Genomic DNA, 22,479 nt, shown 5'->3' on the forward strand with positions numbered 1-22,479 from the left:
GGTTATAATGCATGGAACAAAATGTTTAGAAATGTAAATCACCATCCAATGAAAAAAATATTAATCTAAGCAAGTCTTGAGCAGGTAAGTGAGATACTTTGTCAATTGAATAAGACTATTTGCATTTAAAATCAGGAAAAACATCTACGCTATCGTATTTTTAGTGCATAATATATAATTATGTCATTCTAAGAGTAAAAATACAAATTCCGGTTGGAATTCATCTTATTTACCTGCTCAGATTAAGAGCAAACACAGTTATTTTAAAAAATATTGATGTTTTGTTTGCTGTGCACTAATTTCTCCTAACTTTTGCACATTTTAGAAGGTTAAGGACAAGATTATTGCATCACATTTATTTCAAAACACCCGCAAGCAAAATAAACATTCGCATGTAGGGTAAACTAGTTCTGCACATGGTTTATCTACCACTGCAGAACAAAATCACACATGCGCTAGAAACTGCCGCTTTGAGAGGATAAAATCACTCGTTACATTGGTAATGAGTTAATCAAATAAAGACTAGATATAATGACACATCACAGTCCACCTAACCGTCTTGTTTTTGGGCTGCGGGAGGCAGCGAGGGTACCTGAACTGAACCCAGCACCTTGTTGCTTCTATCTATCAATGCTACCAAATGTCCTAGCATTTAGTCCTACAATAGCAATCAATTTTTATAGATGTTTTGGTTTATATTATCCTTCTTTGTGTTCCTTATATCTTTGTATTATCTAGCTGCCCACAGCCTACTCTGGTAAAAATCTTTTGTTTTGAAGTGTCAACATGTCAACAGCCATAAATGGAGCAGGAGTCTCTGTAAATCACTGCTTCGGACTGTTAAAGATCCCGCCCCTAGTGAGTTGCTAGTCAGTTGTGTAGGCAAATGAATCCAGACCGTAATAAGACAAAGGGGATCTCTGGCTTGTAAAACCTTCTTACCTTTAGGGTCACTTGTGACCTGCGTCAGAACAGGGTACTTAATGCACCAAGAAACTCAGTCCATAAAACGTGACATTTAAGTACATTTAAGTGTATTAAGGTATAACTAGCAAATACTTATCCCTTTCCAAATAGTTCTTAGTAATATGGGTATGCCTATGTCTTACAAAGTACAAAACTAAAGAATTAACTTAAGCTCATTTTAGCTGTTAGTCTAGTTTTACAATAAATTAACTAACATCTCTCACATAACTCCGTTACTGTGTTTGTGTAAGATAATCCTCTTTAACTGGTTGGCTGAAATCTTTCAGCTCAAACTTCAAGTCATCCACACCGAGGCGTGAAGCTGCGTGCGGCTCTGAGAAATGAGCTGAGGCTGATTCACGAGAAGATGGAGGCCAAAAGGATTGCTAGGATTGCTCTGGCTGAGATCCGGGCACTCCTAGCTGAGGAGGATGAAAAGAGGGAGGTAGCTTGGGCTCAGAAAATGAAAGACCTTGAAGTGGCGCGGGAAAAGCTTAAGATCGAGGCTGAGTGGGTAGAGAAGGAAAGACTGGAAAAGGAGAAAGCTGTTGAGCAGGAAAAGCTGGAAAAGGAAAGACTGGAGAGGGAGCAGAAGGAAAGACAAGAAAGGGAGAGGGCAGAAATGGAACGACTGGAGAGGGAGAAGGCGGAAAAGGAGAGATTGGAGAGACAGGAGAAGGAAAGACTGGAGAGGGAGAGACTGGAGAGGGAAAGACTGGAGAGGGAAAGACTGGAGAGGGAGAGACTGGAGAGGGAGAGACAGGAGAAGGAAAGACTGGAGAGGGAGAGACAGGAGAAGGAAAGACTGGAGAGGGAGAGACAGGAGAGGGAAAGACTGGAGAGGGAGAGACAGGAGAAGGAAAGAATGGCCAAGGAGAGGCAGGAGAAGGAAAGAATGGCCAAGGAGAGGCAGGAAAATGAGAGGCTAGAGAGGGAGAAGGCAGAAAAGGAAAAACAAGAAAGGGAGAAGGCAGAAAAGGAAAGACTGGCCAAGGAGAGGCAGGAAAAGGAGAGGCAAGAGAGGGAGAAGGCAGAAAAGGAGAGACTAGCCAAGGAGAGGCAGGAAAAGGAGAGACTGGCCAAAGAGAGGCAGGAAAGGGAGAGACTGGTCAGTGAGAGGCAGGAGAAGGAGAGACTGGCCAGGGAGAGGCAGGAAAAGGAGAGACTGGCCAGGGAGAGGCAGGAAAAGGAGAGACTGGCCAGGGAGAGGCAGGAAAAGGAGAGACTGGCCAGGGAGAGGCAGGAAAAGGAGAGACTGGCCAGGGAGAGGCAGGAAAAGGAGAGACTGGCCAAAGAGAGGCAGGAGAAGGAGAGACTGGCCAAAGAGAGGCAGGAGAAGGAGAGACTAGAGAGGGAGAAGGCAGAAAAGGAGAGACTAGTCAGGGAGAGGCAGGAGAAGGAGAGACTAGAAAGAGAAAAGGTACAGAAGATGAGAATGGCTCAAGAAAAAGCAGTTAGAGAAGAGAGGGGGAGTCTAGAACAACAAAGGGCAGGAAAAGAAAAAATGGAGGGGGCAACTAAAGAAAAAGAAGAGAGGGAGATGATTGCTCAGGAGAAGGGGAGACCAGAGAAAGACATGGCAGTAGTGAAGGAGAGGGAAAAGATGGTGATGGAACGAATGACAAAGGAAAGAGAGAAACTGCAAAATCAGAAGTTAGAAAAAGAAAGGATGTTAAGACAGAAGGAGATAATGGAGAGACAACGGCTGACCAGAGAGAAGGCCATCCAGGACAAGATGAAGGCAGACAAGATGGCTAAGGAGAAGCAATGGAACGCCACAAAGGATGACATGAAGAGTCGAGAGCTTCCTGATAGGAAGTATAATGCCTCCCAAGCAGGAGTTCCAGCAGCCATTAGAAGGGAGAAGGCTGCAACTAATGGGTCTGAAAAATGATTAGATAGCTGAGGCCATGGATGGGGCTACAGAACACAGAACAATGAAGGAATGCGATTGGCAGCTGAACTCTTGGATCAACATCCAACGGGACTTGCAGTGGGTTTCATGCAGATGTGGCTGCACCTTTAAACAAGTGTTGATGTCACCAGGACCCCTCAATGTCCAACCTCTAGATTTAGGGAATAAAATGTAATTGATGCGTTTATTTTGACAATCAACTGAAGGTATTCAAATTCTTATCGAGCTGATTTGTTTGGGGTTTTCGTTTCAGTAAAATCAAGTTTCCTGTTGTATCCTTGTAGGTCATGAAACATGAAAACAAGTTGATGGATGGTTGAGAGAAAATGGACACTTAGGAATTTATTGAATTTTATTTGATGATGGCACACAATCAAGAGCAGCATTAGCACCTCATAACCGCCAGTGTCATCATCAAGGAATGCATACCTATTATGATCCTTACTGTGGTACCTTTGCACCAAAGAAATGGCACACTCTTTAAGCCAGGCATACCCTGTGCAATTTTTTCAATCGTTGCACGCAGCTACAGCCCATACTGTACAACAAAACCACAAGGTTTCGTTGTACAAGCCAGAGGAGTAGAAGAGGAATATGAAACTCACTAGAGTGAAACGCGCTGCCTTGCCAAGTTGTGCGATTTTGTGCTGAAAGCCCTAAAAAGAAAAGGAGACGATGTATTTGGACAAAGACATGGCTGAGCAAAGGTGGCTACTACGGTCTGTCAGTTTGACAGAAAGAACTAAATTTCACTCATTGCACCCCGCCATGCTGCTATGTTTCATCTGAGATCAATCAGTGGGCAATCCTTGTTTTCCCACTGAGCGATTTGCCCACGACCACCTTACGACGGCCGACTGAATTTCAGACATTTTTGATTTTCTCCCGACCTCACGATTCCTGATGGGGAGGTGGTCGTTAGAGGCTGATCGCCCCTCGTCACCCCCTGTACACTACACAATGCAAGATCAGGCTGAAATTCAGGCCGATCGAAAAATACTCCAAAAAGGCCACTCCGCTGCTCCTCTCCCAAATTGTAGCTGACCACAAACAGTGCCGCAGACAGGAGGCCGGCTTGTTTTGGTTTTATGACCGAAATTGCGGAAAACAACTCGTGAAGTTTGACCCGCTAGAAGAGCGAGGTGCGCGAGAACGCTGGGACCCTTTTCCCACCTGGATCTCCGCTCTTTTTGGCCCTCATGTCCCTCCGTCGTCGGACTAAACTCGCCCCCACTTCCTCGGCCGCATCTAGACCCACAGCGTGTAGCACAGACCACGCTTCAATAAATCAAAAATGTCTGCGTCAAGCTCACTGCAACACTGCTGTAAGAGTATAACCAGGAAGCGAGGTAGGGGGGCAAAATAGGTTTAGCGCCACCGCAGCACGGGAGGAGAATTACGCCCAGGAGCAAATGGATAAAAATAGACCGGAGGAAAAAAAAAACATGAATCGATTCTCTTGCGGACGTATCGACGCATCGGATCGTCGGCTGTTGGATCGATGCATCGATACAAAACGATTATTATTTTTCCTCCTAACAGTGTATGCCGGGCTTTAGTTGCTGCTCGTGTTTATTAATGAGTGTTTACAAACACAAAAGGGGGTAGCCATGACAACCTGCAGACTCCTCCCCCTTTCTCTCTGCTATCCTGCAGCTTTGTGTCAGAAGCTCCTCCCCCTTCAGGGGTTTTTATGACCTCTTTAGCTTGATGTCTTTTAAGTGGAGAAATCAAACAGCAATATACCTTGATTGGACAGTTTTAGTTTCTCTGCAGGTTTTCTGTAGACTTTCTGTATTTATAACAAAGGTAAAACTGGAACGGCACTACAGACTTTTAACATGTTGTATCACATGATGTATATATGTTGTTTTTGTTTGGTTAATTTAAGCTTTGCTGTTTTCAGAAATATGCATTTTGTTTATTCATTCATTTTCATCTTGGTTAAGGTTTTTTTTTATTGTGTAGCAGAGATATCTGGTCTGATTAGGGGGGGTCAAAGATGCTTAAAACCAAACAACTCTCAGAGATGTAAAAGTTTGTGGAAGCATTTTAGTTTCCATTCTGTTCAGAATAAACTATTGGCAATCTCCTGTCCCGTCCTTTTTCGTTTCCTTCCAGACAGACTCCATCAGCTCCTCGGTGGAGATTGAAGCTGTGAAAAACGTCACATTCATCTGTAAATTCAGTCACATAATTCATCCCCTCTGCAGAATTTTGTTCTGGTGGAGTTTTCTTTTGCCTTATGTCTGCTTTATTGAAACACCTAAAAGTTTTACTTTATTTTGAAAATCCAGCAATTCTAAATAAATACAAGCAGTATTTTTCTGATAGAGAAAAGCTGCCTATGTGTTTCTTTAGTCATACCAGCCAATCAAAGCCCTACTTTCACAGTCTGGTAGGAAGTGCCTTGCTCAGCAGCATATCAGTTTGGAGGGAGGATGATTCTTCCTGATGATCAGTTAATGTTGAATTAAAGGAAAGGTCCGATCAGTAAGAAATAATCAATGGATTGTTATTTATACCTAAAACTAATAGCGGCCATCTTTGCCCAAATATAGTAGCCCATCCCTCCTGCGATCCTCTGGCAGTGACGTCATGGTGCGGTAAGCCTAGCGCCATTCTCCCCGCTTTACAAGCTAAATCAATGGGAACTACTAGACACATCTGCAATCAACAACAATTATTGAAGATTTCCAGAGGACTTCACCATTAAAATTCACCAGAGCTATAGTGAAACTGACAATGCCCACGTGCATGGCAGCTGGATGCTGGAATACATCGGGTAAAAGTGGAAAAAAGAGTTATTCCACCTTTCTGATTCCTGATCCTCCACGGACGGGTTGGTCGTTGGATCGCCAACTTGAAGAGGGAGGATTTGCCATCGAACTTCTGGCCAGAGAAAAAACCCGTAATATGTAGCCAACATTTGGAAGAAGAATGTTTTCAAGATGACTTGGATAATAGCGCGTTGTGACAAACACCAGATACAGCACTGGGACTTGATCAACAGCCGATACCGCACCGTGACGTCACTAACCAGTAGGTGGCAGTAGTGTTCTTTGACAAACATGGATGCCTCCAGTAAAGCACATTCACATGAAAATTACTCTGAATTAAAAACACTGATCATTTATTGAACAGGATGGAATCATTTCAGATTTAAAGAACTTTCAGAAGTTTGAAATCTGAATGTGAGCGACTTTTCCTTTAAAATGATGGAAAAGGTCATGGTAGTTAAAGTGAAGGAAAGCTAGCCGTCCACATTGCAGCGTCACCCCTCAAAGGTTCCAGAAGGAAAGGGAGACGAGGTAAGGGATCTGGAAATGACTCTGGGACTCCTGGTTCCTTTTTCACTCGGAATAAGAACCAGCATAGCTTGGAATTTTGGGTTTCAGAAAGTAGGCCTGGGCAATTTATTGCATTTGCAATATAATCGCAATTTTGAAAACCAAATTTGGTCAAGTTACATTTAACAAGGCTAAGAGACAAATTTTTATTCCGCTCCAGCACTTTATGAGGCGGTCATATGATTTAAGGCAATTTGCTGCCACAAAAAAGATAATCTTTCTAGCTAGCTCTCCAATCTCTGCATGCAAGTAGAAGTTAGCCATTTTCAAATCAAAGATTACAATAAATCTCTGCAACAACGGACTTTAGACAAAACTGAAACCCTGGAGTGAAACATTGACATGCTTTTGATTAGTGCAATAAAAAAATGGAAATACAATCGCAAATGCAATATTGGTTGAAAATAATTGCAATTAAAATGTTTCCGACTAAAATAATAATAATAATAATACATTTTATTTGTATTGCACTTTACATTTAAAAAAAATCTCAAAGTGCTACAAAATTCATAGTTAAAACAAAACCGTATAATAAAAACGGTATACATAGTTAAAATGAGACATTACAGTAAAATAACATACGTAGTAAAAACAAAACAGTAAAATAACCATAAAACCACACAGATAAAATACTAACTAATGTTCATAGGCTTTTTTAAATAAAAATGTCTTGAGGCCTTTCTTGAACGCCTCCACACTCTGTGGGACCCTAAGGGACTCTGGGAGGCCATTCCAGAGTTGTGGGGCAACTGCCTGGAAGGCCCTATCTCCCATTGTGCAGAGCTTGACTCTTGGCTGGTGCAGTAGGTGGGTGGAGGTGGTGGAGCGGAGGGTTCTGGAGGCGGTGTGAGGTGTGAGGAGTTCCTTGAGGTAAGCCGGGGCAGTTCCATGTATGCACTGGTGAGTGAGGAGGCAAAGTTTGTAATCTATTCTGTGTTGGATGGGCAGCCAATGAAGGGACCTGAGGACTGGAGTGATGTGTTCGTGTTTGCGCCTCCTCGTCAGGACCCTGGGCAGCACAGTTCTGGATGTGCTGCAGCTTTTGTAGACTTTTGCCAGGGACCCCGACGAGGAGGGCATTACAGTAGTCCAATCTGGAGGAGACAAAGGCATGGATTAGCTTTTCTGCGTCGGGTTGGGAAAGGGAGGGGCGGAGTTTGGCGATGTTTCTGAGGTGGAGGAAAGAGACCTTGCAGAGGTGACGTATGTGGGAGTCAAACGTGAGATGTGGATCCAATTTGACACCAAGGTTTGTGACAGATGAGGACAGAGGGATGTTTTGACCGAAGATAGGGATACTGTTTAGGGAGAAGGACTTGGTTTGGTGTGGGGTGCCAATGAGAATGGCTTCTGTTTTGCTGCTGTTGAGCTGTAGAAAGTTTTCAGCCATCCATGTCTTTATCTCCTCCAGGCAGCAGTGAAAAGCAGATGGCAGAACTGTGGGAGAAGTCGAGTCCATTTTTATGTACAACTGGGTGTCATCTGCATAACAATGAAAAGATACCTTGTGTTTTTTGATTATCTGACCGAGTGGGAGCATGTAGATGGTGAAAAGGGTCGGCCCAAGGACCGACCCTTGAGGCACTCCGCAGCTGACTGTATCGGGTGATGAATTGGACTGTCCTATGGCAACAAATTCGGACCTTCCCGTGATATATGACTGGAACCAGTTGAGTGTGGTTCCAGAGAGTCCAACTGTGGTCTGAAGACGATGGAGTAGGATGGTGTGGTCAACGGTATCAAAGGCAGATGATAAGTCCAGTAAGAGGAGGAGTGATGGTGAGCCCTGGTCCGCAGTCATGAGTAGGTCATTCATGACGCGGACCAGGGCTGTCTCTGTGCTGTGTGCTGATGAGAAAATAGACCTGGGCTCCATCTCAGTCGGAGCTACGCTGCCCCCTGCTGGAAATCATCCCCAATTGACTTTCAATTAACGCTAAACGCCACCACCTCTAAGGCGGGATTTTGTGTTGGATCGGACAGAGCGGCAAAGCATTTGGCTCTACCAGTGTTCAGATGTAACATTGTGGCATGGAGGAATATATCAACCATTACATGTTTTTACATCTTAATAGTTGGGCTTTGGTGTTGAACCCAAATGGATCGGCTGTGCGAGACTTTTGGTCCGATTTAAATCTTCTAACCTGTAGGTTTTGGGTTTTGAACAGGACTGAAAGGAGTGGAGCCAGTAAAGGAAGGAAGATCACCTGAGCAGAAAACAGGTAAAGGAGCAGTATATTTATTTAAACCAGTATATTTATATAAATGCCAACAACAAAAATCTTTATAAAAACACTTTAAAACATTTCTTCATGTCCAGGTTTAGTTTTTGTCCATAAATCTTACCCTTGTGAGGTTTTATTAAGGTAAATCTGTGTTTTTAATGGTCCAATATTGGGTCACTAACCTAGAAAAATAATCTACCAGTTTAATAATGGAGAAGCTTTATTTTTTATATATATATATATATATATATATATATATATATATATATATATATATATATATATTTATATATACATAAATATTTAAGAATGTTTATTTAAGAGCAACTATACGAGTGAACAAACATCTAGAAAAATCAGACTATATTCTATTATTTTCCGTGTGAATCCCAGATTGTTCATTTTTCTTTACCTTTTCTACAAAGTGCTTTAAATGAGGCCTAGCTGTCGGAGACGCGTTTGAAGTCCGTCTGTCCAGACTGTGTCCACATCAAATCACTCCGGTCACTTTAAAAAGAATGCAGGGAAAACAAAGCAGTGCATTAGCCGCCCGACAGGCTGTCTATGACGGAGTATTAGAGCCAGGCTAGAGAATTATTTATTTTTTTATTTTGAGAATAAAGTTGGAATATCACGAGAATAAATTCATTACAAGTCAGAATTTTGAGAAAAAAATCAGAATTTTAAGATTTAAGTCAGAATTCTGACTTTTTTCCTATATTTAACAGATTTTTTTGTGGTCCTGTGAGGGAGCAAACTTAAAAAAGGACAAAAGGTGTTCAAAATTTAAAAAAGTACTTTCATTTAATTGTGTAAAAATGGTTAACAAAGGCTCTAAAGCAATACAAAATAACTTAAATACAAAATAACATGAACTTAACTGAGGTCAACTGAGGATCCAACTCCAACAAAAAACTGACCTGCAAACAAAGAACTAACGGCTGCTTAAAAAGGGATGTAGTAACCCAAGTCTACCACAAGAGGGAGACACAACATAACAAAAGAACCAATAAATACAAAATGAACCATTCTATGAAACAAATAAAGCAAAACTAAATTTTATTTAGCAGAAACAATAATTGAGTATTTAAGTGACAAACTAATTAAAAACTTCTTGAAACAAGTCTCCCCCGTCAGTCTTTCAAAAATGGTACGCTCCAGATTTCCTTCTCCAGCTGGTTTGCATCAGCAGCACCTCAAACAAAAGAACAAGTGTAAATAAACCAGACAGACATTAACTAAAGTGTGCACCCATTAGAAAATACCTGTCTAAAATAACCAACTTAAACATAAATTGTAATATAATATAAAGCAAGAAAAGAAAATACTAACACGATGTGGTGGGAAGATCATCCACCACAGGCCCTAATCCTGTTCCGTATAACTGAACCGCGCTGAGCCCTACAGTTGAGCTAGTACTAGTTTAGCGCGGTTTGGTTGTGTCGTGGTCCAGCAAGCGTGCCGTCTATGCTCAACAGTTATCTCGGTTACCGTGCTCGGACCGTCCTCGGTACGTGTAGCAGCCTGAATTTAAGGTAGCAGAGACCGCATGGCGGCCTGCTACAAGAACGCCGACCTTCACCCCTAAGGTCCATATATAGGATGTAGAAATAATTTCTAAGTTCTTACATCCCCAGATGTACCAGTTTACCCACCTTGCTCTTTTTTTAGGCTCCGCCTCTAAGACTGATTGGGCTGAGTCTCAGTCTCCAGGCTTATCACAATATTACACTTTGTTCTTAGCGGAAGGACGCCGCTGAATGAAGATTATAACTGTTTATCCAGACAGAGGAACTGTCATAATTAGATAAACTTTTGTGGAAAACATCAGTTCTAACATGCAACAGGCAGCTAATATTAAGATGTTATAAACTGACACATCTTCAATGATAATTATCCCAACAAAACCTATTAAAGTGAAATAAAACTTTTTTCTTTTAGTGGGCCTAATCCTCTTCCATAGATCAGAGCTGCTGCCTGTTCCTTCTACATAACAATCCTGCTTTATTTAACCTTTGGAGTTTATCTTCTTGTTATTTATTTTTCAAATGCAGAATGTCTGCAGCAGCAATGACAGCTTGATAGGTTGACGCTCCGATGTCCAGCCGCTAAAGTTCAATTTACTGAACTCCAGTGTTGAACGCTCGGATGCTTCGCTAAACCTCTCGACGCTGTCAGCCATAGACCTGCCGTTTAAATCGGACGCAGAAAACGCGCCCGGTGTGAACGCTGCATTAGGGTCAGGAAGGTTTGCAACTGGTATAAAAATCAGTTTATTTATATAGTGCCATTCACAACATGGCAGCTCAAGGCACTTTCCAGTTCAACCAGATCATAGTCTGGAAAACAGTCATTACTCAGAAAGCCCCAGAATCAGAACCAGTTAAACCGTCCAGTATGACCTGCTGCTGGGTCTCACTTGGTTTCCTCCTGCTCTAAGACACCAGAGAGCCAGAGGTGGAAACGTTTAACCAAAAAGCTGCGGAACCGGTCCAGCAGGTGACCCCTGAGAGAGCTTCAGAACCGGTCCAGGAGGAGGAAACATCAGGTGAGTCCATCTTTCTTCCCTGCTAGGATTAAACCTGAAAGCAGTTTCAGAACCAGAACCATTCCGATGTCCTGATCCGTTCCCACGCCTTTCACAATGTCTGAACACACCCCACACCTGCTTCCTGTGACACGTTGGCATGACGACGGTAATGTTGTGTGTCTGCCGCAGTCTCCGCCTCTCAGGACGTGGAGTCTGAAATCCAAGGTTGGTTCTGAGCGGCTGCTGCATGAACGCCAAGCTCTGCCTGCAGACACTCAGCTGGCTGCTTGTTGGTAGATTATGGAGGATTTTTCCTTTCCAAAAAAACCAGGAGCACATTTTGACTGCAAATATGATCTAAAAATGTCTTAAATTAGGCAAATTTACTCCTAATTTGAGCAGGTAAATGTGATGATCTGAGTATTTTTACTCTTAAAATAAGATAATTAGATAATATGCACTTGAAATAAGAAGATGCGATAACTTTTTCTTAATTTGAATGTAAAGTCTCTCGTTCCATTGGCAAAGCGTCTCTCTTAAATCCTCAAAAAGATAAAATGCACTTATTTTAAGAAAAAAATGGCTTATTGAGATTTAAATTTTTTGCAGTGAGGGGTTTAAGAGTCCGCTCAAAGTCTGAGGGATGTTCAAAGTTTAAGGCCTAAAGTGTCCTTTAAAATTAGCAGCAGATAAATGTGAATAAACGTTACCTGCACTCAAAACATTGAAGTTTTAAATGAATAATGACTCAGGAATTCATTAAACTATGATGAGGCTAGAAGACCCGTTAGCTTAGCTAGCCCCAGGGGTTCTGGTCAGAATGGGTCGAGCTGAAACAAAGAAAGGGTTAGCTCACGATGTAGCCTTTATAACGTGTTCAGCATGAGGTAGCTGAAGCTAGCTAGCCAGTTCAATGTAGCAGTTAGCTTTAGCAGCGCGTGTCTGCATTAGCATTCAGGTAAAATATTAATAATATAATAATAATATAAGCATCAGAAGTTGAATCAGAGCTTATTTCCTATAAAAAACCAACATGGCTGTCTATTCTACTTCGTTCACCCAAGCTGAGCACTCGTTAAGCATCAGGAGGAAGTTACTGTTTTGGTTCGGTGGAGTGAAGGCCTTCGGCTCGGCTTCAGTTTTCCGTAGGCCCCGTCTTCAGTCCATTTTGGATCAATCCGATGCAACAATAAGCGGCAACTTTGCAAAAAGGAGTTCATTTTATAGCTCGCTGTAGCCGAGACGTCTCTCTTTTAGCTACCGAGGTTAGCTTGTAGCCGTAGCCTCCAGCAACTCCTGGGTGCTGCTCTGTTTCCGTCTCAGCCAGTCACGATCTGCCGGCTTCTAGCGGCTCCTTCGGCCAACAGCGATTGGGGCCGCGTTGTTCAGCAGGTAGATTAAAGTTAGCAGAGCTGGATTAACTCTCTGCTGCAGCAGGATTCAGGGAACACTGCGTTCAGCTCCTTCTGAATCCCAGGAAAAAGACTGTCTGACTCGGTCCATTGAGCGCAGACCTCTCTGGAGGGATTTGGTTGCTACTTTAGCGAACCCGTTAGCATTTAGCCTTTGGTAGCCGAGGTGAGTACCCACAAATTAGGAAGTTTACCCTTTTTAAAACCCCTGCCAGAGGGGCGTGTCTTCAGAGGGAGGAAGTTCCGGTAACATTAGCGACACATAAACAGCACAAGTCTATTTATTTAACAAACCAAATATTTAGTTTAGAGCTAAATATTTATTTAAATAATTAGTTTAGAGCTAAATATTTATTTAAATATTTAGTTTGGAGCTAAATATTTAACAAATTAAATATTTAGTTTGGAGGTAAATATTTAACAAATTAAATAATTAATTTGGAGCTAAATATTTATTTATAACAGGCTAGATAACCATATTTATTTCTCCTAATTTCTGCCTGCCTACCTTTACAGGCGGCGCCCTGTAGACGTCCTGAATGTGAGCGTTAGTAGTTTTTCATCCTGCTGTCAGACTGAAAATGTTTGCTCCTGGTTTTTCTCGTCCTCCTCAGTAGATCAGCTTTGCAGGCTGTAAACTTTAGAGCTGTCTGCATACATGTGGTAGATCATGGCCTCAGTGATGCTCCAGCTTTGATCTGCAGACCTCATGCTTTCCTCTCCTTCCTGCACTCTGTTTGGCGTTTACTAACAATCACCATCTTCTTCCTTCATTTCAGCTGAAAGCCTGCTTCCATAACGCTGCTTTGTTTTGCTCTAATAAGCCGTTTCTTGGGGGCAACGCGTCCTGCTCTCCTGCCGTCCCTCCAGTGATCCAGGGTTTCTGTAGATCTTCTGGTTCTGAAAGTCTTCATTGCATGGAACAAACAGGCCGTCCTCAGCCGACGGATGAACCAGAGGGCGGGTGATAACCAGCTGTGTTCATCTGTGCTGTTTCTCTCCAGCTGCCGTTCCTCTCCCTCCGTTTGTGGACAGCGCCTTCGTTCCAGGTCAGTTTATCCGGTTAGTCACAGTTCCTCCATGTTTCTGGCAGAGAAGGAGGAACCTGGAGGACAGGATGGAGGGAACTTAACCCTTTGATGCCTGTTGTTGCTAATAAGCAACAAACCGCTCGTATTACACTGCAACAAATGTAAATCAGAGTCAATTTTTCCTAAAATAAGAGCAGGTGAATAAAGTGAGACACGTTGCCATCAGAACAAGACGATGTACATTTAAAATAAGAAAAAAAACAACTGGAGTCTCTTATTTCCAGTGTATAATATCTAATTATCTTATTTTAAGGGAAAAGTACTCCTTCTGTTAGGTGCTATGGTTATTCTGGCCACTAGGGAGCACTGTTGGACTGCAATCAGAATCTCACAATTCTGACTTTAATCTCTGAATCCTGACTTTTTTTCTGCATGCTATATGAAGTTTATTTTGAAATTGTGAGATGCGCTTTTGGAAGTTGTTGGTAGAACTCAGTTAGTTGGTAGAACCCATTTAGTTGACCTCTGGGGAACGTCTTTAGACACAAACTTTCTCCTTACTCGTAATCAGCAATAGAAACTTTCGCTCAGATCAATCAGACGTGTTTATTAACTGAACGGTTCTCTGCTGTTTTCCTGTCAGACGATCCCAGAGAAGATGGACACCCTTACGGTCAGTACCAGAACCAGAACCACCAGTCCTCTGGTTCTGAGACGGGACCGCTTTGTCATTTAAGTCTTCTGCTGTTGTCTGTTTTCTCCAGAGGAGGAGACCAACACCATCGACACCACAGGAGGTGAGACCTTCCCCCCCAGCTTAGAACCAGTTCAGAACCCGCCTGCTGAAAGGGAACCTGTAGTCGGATTGTTCTGGTTCGTTCAGAAACCTGCTGATCTTCTCTGTTTCCTGCTGCAGTTTTGGTGGAAGAAGCTCCTCCAGAGGAGACCAGAGGTTGGTCCCTTTTTTATCGTAATTTTGTCCTTTATGTCAGGCCTCGGTTCACGGGAACGACAGTACGGACTCGTGTTCTCGCCAAGTCCGTTCTTGACTAGAAACCAGTAAAGTCTGGACTCTGGGAGAACGGGAAGAAGCGTACTGATGACATCACCGCATTCAAAGCTCGTCTGGAGCCGCATTTCACCTCCTGTTATTAATAGTCTCTAGATAATAATAAATTATGACTTTTTTCATTTATTGGAGGAATAATAATGAACACAGTCAGATAAACACAAATTAAATGAACATTTTACCAAATAAAACAAAAAAATCGCCACCAGAACCAACGGTACTTCACACACGGCTATGCAGAGAGAGGGCTGCAGCAGCCAGGGCTAACATTAGCCCCGTCTGCAGCAGCCAGGGCTAACGTTAGCCCGTCTGCAGCAGCCAGGGCTAACGTTAGCCCGTCTGCAGCAGCCAGGGCTAACGTTAGCCCGTCTGCAGCAGCCAGGGCTAACGTTAGCCCGTCTGCAGCAGCCAGGGCTAACGTTAGCCCGTCTGCAGCAGCCAGGGCTAACGTTAGCCCGTCTGTAGCAGCCAGGGCTAACATTAGCCCGTCTGTAGCAGCCAGGGCTAACATTAGCCCGTCTGTAGCAGCCAGGGCTAGTTGCCACAGTCCTCACAACTTCGGAAAGTTTTTTTAAATTACGCATTAAATCATATTTAAAACCATTGTTTGCTTTAATAAATTATTTTGTATTTTTGTTTAAATTGAAAATAAGTTAGATATTTTCTAATCGATTTTTAGACAATATGAACAGATCATTTAAGCGAACATCTGGGGCTAGGATTTATTTATTTATTGAAGATAATAACTAAAGGAAGAAAAGCAAACTAAGAGTTAATTTGAATTCAGTTAAGTTGAGTGAAAACTGAGAGGAACAGGATTATGCAACTTGAAGCAAACATGAGATCAGAATTCGTCCCGTCGACCAAATCCTTTACTTTCCCCTGAAGCCGATCCACTTCTCTAGATTACTTTCACAATAAACTGCAAATTTCAGGTTTTGTTTTTTTTTTTTGACCCATTAGTTCTTCATGTTTTATCATTGTTTTGATTTCAATTTTACTTTAAATAATTCTGGTTTTAGATTATTTTTCCTTTTATTTCCATAACAGAGGCTCTTTTCTGTCAGTCAGGCTTCTCTTTATGCCCCTAAATGAAGGACGGGTCCAAAAAAATAAATAAAACCAGGAATAAAACAGAGAATCTGCAGTAATAATAAAATGTTAGATGAAACAATAAAGATTGTTTTTAATAAACTCTGCTGTCGTTCTGCAGCCGGATCGGGGCGATACGTGACCAGCTCCCAGGTCTCCCAGGAACCAGGTGGGAATAAATGACATTTCTGTTAAAATTATTCTGTTATTTGGGTTATAGGGCGGTTCTGTTCGCTGCATCATGTCGCTGTGAACCGAAATCTATCTGGTTTATAATGATGTTTGATTTAATCACAGAAGTGGAAGAAACGTCTAAAGCAGCTGCAGGATCAGAACCAGAACGGCAGCCAGCAGAACCAGAACGGAGTGTTAGAGCTGCAGAGGACGGTCAGGAGGCTGAGGGTAAGACCCCGGACTCCAGCTGGGAAGGCTGGTTAAAGGTTCTGCACAGATTATATAAGAGTAGACCCGACCTGATTTGGTGGCGCCATCTTGGGGAGGTCGACAGCTCCACTAGTGTAATGTGTTGAGCAGGAATCAGTTTTATTAAACCTTTAACTCACTGAATATTGAATTAAATTTAATGGGTTTTTTTTTGCTGAAAACAAAAATATATTTTAGTGCATTTAAATGTTCATAGTGGGATTAATAGTAATAGAATATTCTGACAGGATGGATGCATGTTGCAAAGCACAGCCACTCAGACATTTTATATGTTTTTCATATCTATATACACATTAATACAGGTATACACACAAATCTCTTTCTATATTTATATTATATATATATCTGCTGTATATAAGCTCTGATTACTTCACAAAGTTATCCCTACAGCCGTCTGTTCAAACAAAAACCCGCTGCAGTGCTGCGGCATCCTTCTGTTCTGGTTAAATCAGCTGGTTAGGGTAGCGACCTCCCCAAGATGGCGCCTGTAATTCCTGCGCCGCGACATTCAGTGTGGGCTCTGCTCTTATATGATCAGAACCCGCTCCGATGGTTAAACTGTGGACTTCCTGTCTGACAGGAAGAGCAGAGAAACAGGCTGAGGAGAAGGAAAAAGGTAAAACCTGATTAGAAACATCAAACCGCCTCCTCTGTTTTACCCTTTTCATCATTTCTCTGGTTCAGATTTTTTTTCTCCAGCGAAGAAGAAGAAACCTAAACTGTTCAACAAGTTGGATAAAAGCATCAAGTCAGAAATCGATGCAGCTGAGAAGCTTCGTAAGAAGGTAGAGGCGATCCCATCAGGAAAGGTTTCATCTTCCCTGCTGAGCTGAGCTGCTTCTCCTCCTCATCCTCAGGGGAAGCTGGAAGAAGCCCTGAAGGCCTTCGACTCCCTGGTCCAGCGGTACCCGCAGAGCCCCCGCGCTCGCTACGGGAAAGCCCAGGTACGTCCCAGAACCGCCAGCACGGCGGCCGACCCCTCCCTCACCCATAACCCCGTGTCCTTCGCAGACAGAGGACGACCTGGCGGAGAAGCTGCGCAGCAACGACCTGCTGCAGAGATCCATCAACACGTACGGAGAGGCGGCCGACATCCCCGACGTCACCTCAGACCTGCTGAGAGCGGCGCTGAAGAGGCGGGCCGAGAGGCAGCAGTTCCTGGGTAACGGCAGCCGGAACAGCTCTATTCACTCTATTTCTATAGCTCCAGATCATCCAGTCAGATTGATTCAAAGTTTTCTATCTAAGGAAAACCAGCTGATTGCATCGACTCATTGACTCTTCAGCAATCCCTCACACTAAGCATGCTTGTAGCGACAGTGGAGAGGAACAGGAAGAAACCTCAGAAAGAGAGCGGAACGTTAGAGATTGAACTAACAGATTCTGCAGAGTGGGAGAATAGAGATAGAATGAAGCAGAATGATGAAAAAGGGGTCCCTATGTCCTCCAGCAGTCTAAGCCTATAGCAGCAGAACTATAGAGATATTTTGGATGAGATATAATAACGTTAGAACCAAGGATGATGTGGGCAGGGAGGCTGGTCAGGAGGCAGGAGAAGCATCCAACCAGAGTTTAGATCACTCACAGGACCTGTAGGACTTTCACAATCAATCATTTAAAGTCTATTTCTATAGCACTTTAAAACAGCAGGAAGACCAAAGCGATTAACAGAAAGATAAAAACACTGAAAAAACAAAAGTCCAAAACATAAAACAATGTCTGCTAAGTATTAAAGGTCAGTTTGAGTCTTTGATCTGGACTTAAAAAGGGGCAGACCCCTGGTTTAGATCACAGTGGATTCATGGCCTAGTCAAAGTCCAGATGTAAATCTGTGAGCAGTCTCCTGTAAACTGGAGATAAACTAACAAACATTCGCTTCAGGAGAAACAGAACCTGAAACCTTCTGGAGGAAGTTCTGGGAACGACGAAGATTCCTGAACTGAAAGCCTAAATGATCCTAAATTAGTTCCCTGTGGGACTCCTGGTCCAGCAGAACCGTCGCCAATGAGGCGTAGTGATCAGATCAGGAGGAATGAAAACGTCTCGCTGGCGTTTGGGGGCGGAGCCTCGTCTCCAGAACCGAACCTTAAACTCATTCAGACAGGAGGACTGATCATCCTGCTTCCTGTTTTTCTCCTTCTGCTCTCAGGTCGGATGAGAGGCTCGCTGGCGACGCTGCAGAAGCTCGTGGACTTTTTTCCAGACGACTTCGCCCTCAGGAACGACCTGGGCGTCGCCCACCTGTTGCTTGGCGACAACAAGGGAGCTAAGAAGGTTTACGAAGAGGTGCGTTTGTACGCTGAGGTTTTGTTGTTGGACAAAAAGTATTTAACTGGTTAAATAAACGCAGATCGATGGATTTCACTCAGTCGGCGCTTTATTTTAATCTTTGCAAAGAGAGATCAGTTCATCCCGTACAGCGCGGTAATCAGCCCCGTTCTGCCTGAGCAGCGTTCATCCTTAGTTACAACAATGGAAAATAGTCTGAGTTAAAACAGTAAAAAGCATAAATCAATATATGAAATAAGAGAAATCATAATTTTCTGATCACAGTTTTGTTGGACTTTTTATCGCTGATTGGCTCCACGTCTTTTGCCCCGCCTCCTAGGTGCTGGCTGTCGCCCCTAGCAACGGGTTTGCCAAAGTCCACTATGGCTTCATCCTGAAGGCGGAGAACAAGATAGCAGAAAGCATCCCGTACCTGAGGGTGGGGAAACCTTTCTGACTGGTTACCATGTCTAGGTGGACCTTTTAATCCCCCCTCCCCTCCCTGTTTCTGCAGGAAGGTCTGGAGTCCGGTGAGCCGGGAACAGATGACGGACGCTTTTATTTCCACCTGGGAGACGCGCTGCAGAGGGTCGGAGACGACAGCGTGAGTAAAAGACGGACGTCGGAGAACGTCCGACTGACGCGGCGCAGGGCTTCCTTTATCTGCTAACCGCTAACGAACTGGGAGCAGATCCAGCCCCTAAGTTTAGCCGCTGGTCGGAGGTCGTCCTTCATCTAAGAAAGATGAAAAACAAACTGAAACATGTTTTTACTTTAAAGCCTAAAGAGAAACTGAGCGACGCTTTTAGGCTCAACTGATTGAAAATATCTCATGTTTTCCATTTAATCCGGATTCCTTAAATCACCTAAACTTAAAAAAGACAAAAAAATTCTTAAAATTTTTCCCATTTTTATGTCACATTTCTTTATTAATATTGACTGATTTCATTTGGAAGTTTGCTGTTAGCTCTTAGTTTTTATATTTGTCCACTAGATGGTGCTATAGGAGGCACCTATTTAAAGTTGGCTGTGTATCTTCCCACTTTAACCTGTTTTCCTTAAGGTTGCCATGGTAATGACGCATGCTAATGCTGCGTAAAGCTGGCAAGGCTTTTATTTTGAAGAAAACACCCGAGCTCTGTCAACTTGGAGCTGAAATAATGAATATTTTTAGCTGTTTTGGGGAAGAAAACAACTTTTGTCTGAAGGGAGAAACATGTTGGGATTCAGTTCTGCAGTGCTTTTATCTGGCCACCAGGTGGCAATGAAGGGTTAGTCTATTCAGTTTATTTCTATAGCTCCAATTCACATCATGTCATCTCAGGTCACTTTCCAGTTCACCAGATCATCCAGTCAGATTGATTCAAAGTTTTCTATCTAAGGAAAACCAGCTGATTGCATCGACTCATTGACTCTTCAGCAATCCCCCACACTAAGCATGCTTGTAGCGACAGTGGAGAGGAAAAACTCCCTTTGAACAGGAAGAAACCTCCAGCAGAACCAGGCTCAGTGTGAGCGGCCATCTGCTGAGGCCCACTGGGGTTCAAGGACACAGAAGCAGACATAGAAAAAGAAGCATAGATACAAAAGGCAACCAGCTCCACAGCAGCTGTTCACGTTCAGAGTCAGAAGCTGCTGAAGGAGTCGAGCCGGCAGCGGTTTGATGGAGCAAACAGCTGAAGGTCTGGTTCTGGTTCCGTCTTAGTGACGGCTCTGTGTCTGCAGGCGTACTACTGGTACGAACTGGGCCACAAACGAGGCCACTTTGCCTCGGTGTGGCAGAGGTCTCTGTACAACGTGGAGGGACTGAAGGCTCAGCCCTGGTGGACGCCTCAGGAGACCGGATACACGGACCTGGTGAAGGTACGAGTCACACGGCCACACTGACACGCCCTGCCTCCATCAGCAGAGGTTCTGACAGGGGGGGGGACGCTGTGTCCAGATGCTGGAGAGGAACTGGAGGACGATCCGGGACGAAGCTCTGGCCGTGATGGACCGAGGCAAAGGACGGTTCCTCCCCGAGGAGGAGAACCTGAGGGAGAAAGGAGAGTGGGGCCAGTACACGCTGTGGCAGCAAGGTGCTTCAGCTTCCTGGATCTCAGGTGGAACCAGGTGTTTTACTCCAGCTGGACTCACGTTCCTCCTTGTTTCCAGGGAAACGGGTTGGAAACGCCTGTCAGGGCGTCCCGAAGACCTGCGCCCTGATGGACAGGTTCCCCGAAGCTACCAGCTGCAAGAGAGGACAGGTAGGTAGCTGCCTGCAGGTCGGACTCACCTGACCCCCAAAACACCTGGATCAGCTGTTCTACAGGAGGTCTGGGGCCCAGTCAGGCATCGTTAACGTCCTCCTTAAAGGAATAAAAATTATTTAGATCTCAGTTGTTTTTGCAGTGCGATGAGCTGAAGGACGACCAACACTGTTCTCGATTTTATCGTCACTAAATCACCTGATTATTTTAAAATCTGTCCAATCGATCCGACCTTTAGGGCATCCGTCCTTCTACAGGTGCTGGTCATAAAATTAGAATATCATGAAAAAGTAGATTGATTTCAGTAATTCCATTTAAAAAGTGAAACTTGTATATTATATTCATACATTACATACAAACTCATATATTTCAGATGTTTATTTTGTTTAATTTTGATGATTACAAATGACAACAAATGAAAATCTCATATTCATCATATCAGAAAATTAGAATATTGTGAAAAGGTTCAAAATTGATGGCCCCTGGTGCCACACTCTAATCAGCTAATTAACTCAAACCACCTGCAAAAGCCTTTAAATGGTCTTTCAGTCTAGTTCTATAGGCTACACAATCATGGGGAAGACTGCTGACTTGACAGTTGTCCAAAAGACGACCATCGACACCTTGCACAAGGAGGGCAAGACACAAAAGGTCATCGCTAAAGAGGCTGGCTGTTCACAGAGCTCAGTGTCCAAGCACATTAATAGAGAGGCGAAGGGAAGGAAAAGATGTGGTCGAAAAAAGTGTACAAGCAAGAGAGATAACCGCACCCTGGAGAGGATTGTGAAACAAAACCCATTCAAAAATGTGGGGGAGATTCACAAAGAGTGGACTGCAGCTGGAGTGAGTGCTTCAAGAACCACCACACACAGACGTATGAAAGACATGGGTTTCTGCTGTCGCATTCCTTGTGTCAAGCCACTCTTGAACCACAGACAGCGTCAGAAGCGTCTTGCCTGGGCTAAAGAGAAACAGGACTGGACTGCTGGTGAGTGGTCCAAAGTCATGTTCTCTGATGAAAGTAAATTTTGCATTTCCTTTGGAAATCAAGGTCCCAGAGTCTGGAGGAAAAGAAGAGAGGCACTTCATCCACGTTGCTTGAAGTCCAGTGTAAAGTTTCCACAGTCAGTGATGGTTTGGGGTGCCATGTCATCTGCTGGTGTTGGTCCATTGTGTTTTCTGAGGTCCAGGGTCAACGCAGCCACATACCAGGAAGTTTTAGAGCACTTCATGCTTCCTGCAGCTGACCAACTTTTTGGAGATGCAGATTTCATTTTCCAACAGGACTTGGCACCTGCACACAGTGCCAAAGCTACCAGTACCTGGTTGAAGGACCATGGTATCCCTGTTCTTAATTGGCCAGCAAACTCTCCTGACCTTAACCCCATAGAAAATCTATGGGGTATTGTGAAGAAGAAGATGCAATACACCAGACCCAACAATTCAGAAGAGCTAAAAGCCACTATTAGAGCAACCTGGGCTATCATAACACCTGAGCAGTGCCACAGACTGATCGACTCCATGCCACGCCGCATTGCTGCAGTAATACAGGCCAAAGGAGGCCCAACTAAATACTGAGTGCTGTACATGCTCATACTTTTCATGTTCATACTTTTCAGTTGGCCAACATTTCTATAAATCCTTTGTTTTTATTGGTCTTCAGTAATATTCTAATTTTCTGATATGATGAATTTGAGATTTTCATTTGTTGTCATTTGTAATCATCAAAATTAAACAAAATAAACATCTGAAATATATGAGTTTGTATGTAATGTATGAATATAATATACAAGTTTCACTTTTTAAATGGAATTACTGAAATCAATCTACTTTTTCATGATATTCTAATTTTATGACCAGCACCTGTACATTGTAAAAAAAATTTAATCTTAATAATTAATTCTTTCTTAAAATAAGTGCATTTTTTC

General features: G+C 43.3%; 1 protein-coding gene across 8 annotated transcripts in view; it reads left to right on the top strand.

Annotated features, from left to right (window-relative positions):
• Nucleotides 1-22,479, top strand: part of unm_hu7910 (un-named hu7910) — a 46,988-nt gene that overhangs the window by 22,677 nt on the left and 1,832 nt on the right. For 4 of the 8 annotated variants that reach the window (XM_038305728.1, XM_038305721.1, XM_038305726.1 and 1 more), the window contains 19 exons: nucleotides 8,400-8,453; nucleotides 10,897-11,004; nucleotides 11,176-11,211; nucleotides 13,403-13,447; nucleotides 14,073-14,102; nucleotides 14,194-14,226; nucleotides 14,346-14,381; nucleotides 15,712-15,759; nucleotides 15,888-15,992; nucleotides 16,615-16,650; nucleotides 16,734-16,819; nucleotides 16,892-16,978; nucleotides 17,046-17,196; nucleotides 18,184-18,320; nucleotides 18,643-18,741; nucleotides 18,817-18,906; nucleotides 20,028-20,165; nucleotides 20,245-20,380; nucleotides 20,457-20,548. In XM_038305728.1, the coding sequence (XP_038161656.1) occupies nucleotides 8,400-8,453; nucleotides 10,897-11,004; nucleotides 11,176-11,211; nucleotides 13,403-13,447; nucleotides 14,073-14,102; nucleotides 14,194-14,226; nucleotides 14,346-14,381; nucleotides 15,712-15,759; nucleotides 15,888-15,992; nucleotides 16,615-16,650; nucleotides 16,734-16,819; nucleotides 16,892-16,978; nucleotides 17,046-17,196; nucleotides 18,184-18,320; nucleotides 18,643-18,741; nucleotides 18,817-18,906; nucleotides 20,028-20,165; nucleotides 20,245-20,380; nucleotides 20,457-20,548 (1,547 nt within the window). Of the gene's footprint in view, nucleotides 1-1,253; nucleotides 2,916-8,399; nucleotides 8,454-10,896; nucleotides 11,005-11,175; nucleotides 11,212-13,402; nucleotides 13,448-14,072; nucleotides 14,103-14,193; nucleotides 14,227-14,345; nucleotides 14,382-15,711; nucleotides 15,760-15,887; nucleotides 15,993-16,614; nucleotides 16,651-16,733; nucleotides 16,820-16,891; nucleotides 16,979-17,045; nucleotides 17,197-18,183; nucleotides 18,321-18,642; nucleotides 18,742-18,816; nucleotides 18,907-20,027; nucleotides 20,166-20,244; nucleotides 20,381-20,456; nucleotides 20,549-22,479 lie in introns of those variants that run through there. The other 4 variants (XM_038305727.1, XM_038305729.1, XM_038305722.1 and 1 more) reach the window with 3 other exon arrangements.

Source organism: Cyprinodon tularosa, unplaced genomic scaffold, assembly GCF_016077235.1.
Source record: "Cyprinodon tularosa strain WSP-4 unplaced genomic scaffold, ASM1607723v1 ctg562, whole genome shotgun sequence".
Classification (NCBI taxonomy): domain Eukaryota; kingdom Metazoa; phylum Chordata; class Actinopteri; order Cyprinodontiformes; family Cyprinodontidae; genus Cyprinodon; species Cyprinodon tularosa.